The following is a 7,001-nucleotide window of genomic DNA, read 5'->3' as shown; positions in this document are numbered from 1 at the left end:
CCTGAAGTATAAAACATAAAAAGCCTCTCACCTAAAATTCTTCTATCTGCCAATAAAACTCAGCTTATATATTTTTAACCACTCAGCCAACCAGTTTAATACCTACATGTGCTGTTATCTTGTTTCAGTAATGCATTAACTAAAATATTTTAAGTATTTAGTGTTATTCTAACAACTTTAATTTTAATGGTAACAGACGTTAGCTTAAGAACAGTTTCCAGGATTGTTTTGTGACTTGAGTGTAGAGGGCATAAGGGAAAAGGAAAGTAGCTGTGTTCTGAATAGCTTGTTATTTTGAAATGAAAAAGAAGGAGGAGAAAATGTGGGACAAAACTTGAATGATTACAGAAAGTTGCAGAAAGTTTGTGGAAAGGGAAATTTATTTCTGTGGTCAAAGTTAAAAAGTGATAAAAACTAGCAATATTATTGCTTAATAATGAAACCTCACAACTTAAAAAAATAGGCTTACAAAATATTTGAACCACTGCTCAGGGCAGAGCCTGTGCTCTAATTAACACTCAGTGTTATATGTATACCTGACAATTCAGAAAATGTAACACAAGCCCTAAATCACATGCAAAATCATATATAAAGTAGTAATCAGTTATCTGATGATCCTTTTTCTAAATGGTGGAACTCACTAACTAGGCCATGGCATCATCTATTAATAGACCTATTATCCCTTTGTACTGGAATATTAGTGCTATGTTGTTTAGTGTATTGTTGCTGTGGATTATGGATACAATGTCTGTCCTATGGACAATGCAAGCTGCTGTGTGGGGGTAAATCATAGGGTCCACTGGTCCAATCTGGGGCCTGTGAAACTTTGCACTCAACAGCCTGTGTGACCTATGTCAGGTAATGTTTAATCTACCATCTTTATTCCCTAGAAGGAATGTGCAGCTGAACTTTGCATGTACAGAAACCAGACCTCCTACATCAAATGTTAATCTACTGGGAAAGCCATAAGGACCACACTCCCCTTTGTCTAGTTTATGGATGGATGAGTAGAAAAATGGGGGGAGAAAAAAACAAACAAAGGCACCCAGTGTTCTTTCTTACTTTAATTGCTCTTTTTCACTTTAATTATTATTCTTGTTATTTTTGTGTGTGCGGCAATTGTTACGGTGCCCGCGAGTTAAGGTACGAGGCAGCTGAACAGAATTTAAAGAGCCTTTACTAGTCAGCTAGCTGGCGGCTACTGCCTGTCACTGGGCGCAGGGAGTTCAGTGAGCAGCAGCAGGGACCGGAGAGTGCTTGAGACTGACATAGGCAGAAATCACATCCTGAAAATGCAAGCAAGCTACTTTGACAAAAGCAGAGTTGGCGGTTAATTAATGGGTGCTTAAGATCTTTAGCAACCTCGAGAAATTTTCTCAAGGCTGGTGCAATAGTTAATTATCGGAACGGTTACGCTTGGCTAATGCAGACATCCGCAAGTCTCACTCCCTAAAACGGCACAGTTTCACTCCCTTCCTCTCAGGGCTTTAATGTTTCCTTTGCAGTCATTACCGGTTGAGGGAGAAGGGGACTCTCTTGTTACAGATTAAGGGGAGGGAGCCCACTTCAGTAATGAAGGTGTCAGGGATTGATTTTGGTGATGAATGCACAACTATGTAATGGTCCTGTGAACAATCAAATGTACGATTTGTTTTGTATGACTGCATGGTATGTGAATATATCTCAATAAAATGAATATAAAAAATGTTAATCTGTATCTTACCTCTTTCCTGATCTTCTTAAGATGCTATCACTCTTGTTATCTACAAAAAACAACCTGTAATTCTCTAATCCCTTCCTGGACAACTGAACTCATTAGCTTCTCCCTATGTGGGATGTGACTCACAGGGGTGTGAATCTCCCTGCCAATGAGGGAAGTGACTCCTGGAGATGAGCCTGGACCCAGTGCTGTGGGATTGAGAGAATCTTCTTGACCAAAAGAGGGAAGAGAGATGAAGCAAAGTAGGGTTCCAGTCGCTGACAGATTTCAAATGGAGTCAAGAGGTCACTCTGGAGGGCATTCCTATGTGCTATATAGATATCACCTTTTAGTCTTTAGTGTGTTGGAATGGCTAGAGGGAAATATCTGAAGCTATAAAACTGCAGCCCAGTGACCTTGATTCTTGAAGATGATTGTATAACTATATAGATTGCATAGTGTGACTGTGTGACTGTGAAAACCTTGTGGCTCGCACTCACTTTATCCAGTATATGGACAGATGAGTGGAAAAATGGAGAAAAAAGTAGATGAGGAATAGGGTGGAATGGAGGGGATGGAAGATTTATGTGTTCTGTTTTGCTTTTATTTTTTTTTTTTTCAATAAAAATGCAAATTTTAAAAATTATTAAAATGTACTTAAAAGTAACAAACTGTATCACACACTTCTTAGGCTTAGAAGTGTTCTCAAGTTTTTTAAAAAAATGGAAACCAATCTTTTAAGTTTCTTGTTGTACACCATTATTTTCCAAGCTTCTTCTTCTTTTTTTGTGGCTCGTTAATATCCATGTTTGAAATATCAGCAGGAATGCTTACTCCTGGTATCTGTGGTTCTACCAGGGACATTCGGATTTTCTGATGCTGAAGATTAGATGAGTCTAACATGATTTTCACTTTAACTTTATCAAATATATGGAAGACTGTATCTTCTATTTTAAGTGAAGGCATCTCGTCATCATAAGTAAGCCGGGGCTTTGGTTTGTCCTTTTCTTCAAAAAAGACTGTACCTTCTAAACCATACTTTGGGATTAATACCACAATAGCATTCTTTCTTACGAAAAGAATATAGGCTTCTTCACTTATTATTCCTTTGCTTTTGAAAAATAACTGGGTATGAAATGCCACTGACGCACGTTGGGCATATTGAGCCATTTTGTGCCGGAAATTGAGATTTTTACATAAATCTGCAAGCTTGTGTTTGTCCGTCAACTCTGGATAAGTACAGTCTGCTCCAATAGCCACTGCCAACAACCTATGAACAATGATGTCTGCATATCTTCTGATGGGTGAAGTAAAATGTGTGTATATTGGTGATGCTAAACCATAGTGATGAAAATCATTATCCATTCCAGAGCAGAAGTAAACAGCTTGCATCATACAGCGAGTGGCTAATATTCTTAACAGAGTATTTAGATATGGGAAAGCAGGAGATTCAGCCTGGTCCAAAGAGTCAGCCAGAGACTTTGCTGTATCAGTCTTAATTTCCAAATTCTTGGACTTGGCTGCCTTAACAAGAATTTCATAATTTGATGGGGGAGGAGCAGGATGTTTCCGAAGCAGGGCATGTTCCGAAAATTCTCCATGAATTTTTTTTGCAACAGAGATATTAGCAAGTAACATAAATTCTTCCACCATGGAATTTGTTTCTCTAAGTTCCTTGGTTTGCAGATCTATGGGATCATGAGTTTCACTGTCCATGTGAAATCGAACTTCTGGGGAAGAAAGAGTCAAGGCCCCTTTTTCAATTCTTCGTTTTTTCAAAATTTTAGCTAGTTTATTTAGTCCACGGAGACTAGTAGTAATATCATCATTCATGGTTGCGGAATCAATTCTCATCTGAGCTTCAGCATATGTAAGAGAAGCCTTTGAATTAATGGCACTTTTTGTAAACCTTGTTTTTAAGATTTCAGCATTGTGATTCATTTCCCAAATACATGAAAATGCCAGCCTGTCCACATCACATCTTAAGGAACACAAGTTAGAGCTAAGCAACTCTGGAACCATGTCAATCCTCTTTTCACAAAGATACACAGTTGTTCCTCTTCTGGCTGATTCTTGATCTAAAGCATTTCCTGGCCTAATGAAATGGCTAACATCAGCAATATGAACACCAACCTCCAAATTTCCATTTCCAAGTTCTCTACAATGTAGAGCATCATCTATATCAGTACACCCTGGTGGGTCAACACTACAAATACACAGACGCCTCAAGTCTTCTCGGTTTTTCATGTCCTGTTCAGTAATGCTCCAGGGCATCTTAGGCAGAAAACTAAGAACAGCTTGTGAAAAAGGCTGATAGGGAACATCGTGTTCAAGCAGCAAAACTTCTGTTTCAGTCTCTTTATCTCCAACATCACCTAAATTTTTTACAAAGTGTCCATTTGGGTATCTGGAATTTCTGGGCCAACCATCAATAGCAACAATAATTCTTCGTCCTTCTAATGTGGAAGCCTGCCTGGTTTCTATCCGAATTCGAGGAATTCTCTTATCAGCAGGTGTAAAGAGATGTCTTCTTGACTCCTTAATATCCGACTTAGAAAGCATGCCACAATATGGTCGCCAATTCCTTTTTATTATTCCTACAACTCTACCAGTAGGCTTTAACATTTTTTCATTTACAACAGTCTTCAGAATGCATTCTTTCTCTTCTTCTTCCTCCACATCGTCTTCATTTTGACCTTCATCATGCAAAACCACAGAAGACGGTGCTACCCACTGACTCTTGGGGAAAAGTTCCACAGCCACAATATCTTCATGGATAGCTCGGTTTAAATTTTTAAGTCCTTGTACAATTATCTCTTTATTTTCTTCATTGTCTCCATGAATCCATACTGTAGCTTCTAAGTAATTTTCCCTACTGGCTCTAAATGTTCCCTGAAGGTATGTACCAGATTTTATGCCTTGTTGTAGCTTACTTAAAGGAATATGCTCTGAAAATATTATTTTTCCACTTTCTATTTCATTCCCTTCTTCAGACAAACAAGCAAGACGATCTACAAGTTCAGGGTTAGCAGTTAGGCTCTTTACATATTCTTCACAAGTGAAAGCTGGTATCCCTTCTTCTATGGCTTTGTCTTTGTTTTTCCTGTCATTTGTTATGAAAATAACTTGCAGCTGATTCTCTGCTGACATTTTATTCAAATGTTCATTATACCATTTTGCCGCTACTCGGATGGCTCTATCATTCCTGTCATTAGAATTTTCTCCCTGTTCTTGTTCTACATATGTTTCTCTATGGTGCTCATTAGTGAAGGTATAAAAATGCTTCTCCTGGTTATTAGTCACATCTCGGATTCGTTTATATACTGGAGCACTCCTATTTCTCACTTCTTGGAGAACTGTCTGTAGCACAATTACATTCCTGATGGCAGGGTCCTCAAGGACATCAATCTGGTGCAGCAGCACGTTGGTGTCAGGCAGCAAGTAGTGCGGCCGCTTTTATTTTTAATTTGGAGTAAGGAAAAGGTTCAAAAATTGATTCTGGTGAAGAACTCACAACTGTATGATGGTGTTGTGAATAACTGCACACTGTGGATGACTGTAGGGTGTGTGAATATATCTCCATTGAACTGTATTAAAAAGTAAATGAACAATATGGGGGGAGGGGAATGGGATGTTTTGGATATTCTTTTTTATTTTAATTTCCATTTTATTTTTTGGAGTAATGAAAATCTTCAGTTTGTGGTGATGAAAGCACAGCTCCTTGATGATGCTGTAAACAACTGATTGTACACTTTGCATGATTGTACATTATGTGATTATATCTCAGTAAAATTGCATTAAAAATTAACTACTAAGTGAACAAAAGAAATCACTGTGAGTCTGACAAACTTTCCAGAATAGATGCAGACAACATAATTGTGCAGGCCTGTAACATCCCTTATTTATTTCCATGGAAAAGAAGAAACTAAAAGGGCATTGGAGCAGAGGGTTGTGGGACAGGGGAAAGTGTGTTTAAGGAGACTTGTACTTCATTTGTGTTATATTTTATAATGATATTGAATTAATGTCTTTTAAGGAATTATAAATGAAATTTATCAGGATGTGATGGGTGGTGGTGGCATGAGCAAAGTACCCCAAATAATTCCAGCGGTCACAGTCCTTGTGAGCTCTGCAACCCCCATGAGCAACAGAGCATGCCTCAGAGCCCAGGCACAAGTGTGGGGTCGGCTCCTACCTCCCAGCTCCAGAGACTCCCAGCCTCCCTGCCTCTTAATCACTTCTTCCAAAGATATAACAAACCATCATAGCAAAAATCACAGACTCACTTCAGAATTCCTTTTTTGGTATAGGTATGGAAAGAATCATCAATTCTCTTGCACCTGGCATTCAGGCAGAAGGTATTTAACTCAAATTGGTGAATATTTTAGTCCCAGGCCATTTCTGCCAAGCCAAACACAGGGACATAATTGAAATTGTTTTCATGAATTCAAGCCAATATTGACCATAATATTAACATGTGGACTTTAGTTAGTTGATTAACTACATCAAATGCAGAACAATATCAGTCTCAGCACCTCAGTCAGAGTGTTACCCTAGCCTCAAAGAATATGGTCTATTCTGAAAACACTTTGCAAGCTCTAATAAGGTGCCAGAATCTGTTATTTGCAGTGCCCCATTTAAAAATGTGCTACTTTCCAAGTCCCCCAAGTCTAAAATCATTTTAAAAACCTGAGCAATAAAATTTTGATAGGAAACAAAAACAAAAATGTAATTGGCTAGGATCTAGGATTAGTGATTATTATATATCAGGGAGTATTCTAAGCCCAAAACCTGTAACAACTCATTAAGTCTTCTCCAAAATGCTGTGTGGGAGCTGTATTATTTTGATTTAATGATACAGGAATCTAAATCATATGGTGTTAGGCAATTTGCCAAGGGAGTCTGGCAGAAGTAAGAGTTGCACAGAGGCCCCACTTCACACTCACTCCAAACACATATTTCAAAGAGAATGCATTAAGAAAAAAATACTTTTCTTGATATGGCGGCTAAAGGCTAGGCTAAGCTACAGGAATGACTGCCTTGCTTGACTAGTTTTCATTGAAAAAATTACCTTTTACATTCTTACTTGCTAAATCTGAAGTTCTCCTCTAATTCCTAGTTGTACACTCCTTCCCTAGCCAGTTTCACTCACTCCAGACCCATCCCTTCTACTCTGCCTCTACCCTATGCTGCTTCCAGTGGCTCAGCCTTGCTTCCTATTCTGTCCTTGGTCCTGCCTGGCCTCCAGCAACCTCCTGAGAGGTTGTTACTCTCTGTTCTGTCCTTAGAGATGTCACTTCCC

The 7,001-nt window shown here is 38.6% G+C and overlaps 1 protein-coding gene across 1 annotated transcript; it reads right to left on the bottom strand.

The window, feature by feature from the left end:
• Window positions 1-2,316: 2,316 nt before the first annotated feature.
• LOC119516581 (exosome complex exonuclease RRP44-like) lies at window positions 2,317-5,083 on the bottom strand. The gene has a single exon (XM_037812930.1). It carries the CDS (start codon window positions 4,847-4,849, stop codon window positions 2,459-2,461), a length of 2,391 nt encoding a protein of 796 aa, XP_037668858.1. The 5' UTR covers window positions 4,850-5,083; the 3' UTR covers window positions 2,317-2,458.
• Window positions 5,084-7,001: the final 1,918 nt, after the last annotated feature.

This window comes from Choloepus didactylus, chromosome 20 (assembly GCF_015220235.1).
Source record: "Choloepus didactylus isolate mChoDid1 chromosome 20, mChoDid1.pri, whole genome shotgun sequence".
Taxonomy (NCBI): domain Eukaryota; kingdom Metazoa; phylum Chordata; class Mammalia; order Pilosa; family Megalonychidae; genus Choloepus; species Choloepus didactylus.
This window is presented reverse-complemented; position numbering and strand designations above follow the sequence as displayed.

Bases quoted from the DNA above. Each gene is read 5' to 3' on its own strand.
- LOC119516581 (XM_037812930.1), bottom strand. From the start codon at position 4,849: ATGTCAGCAGAGAATCAGCTGCAAGTTATTTTCATAACAAATGACAGG.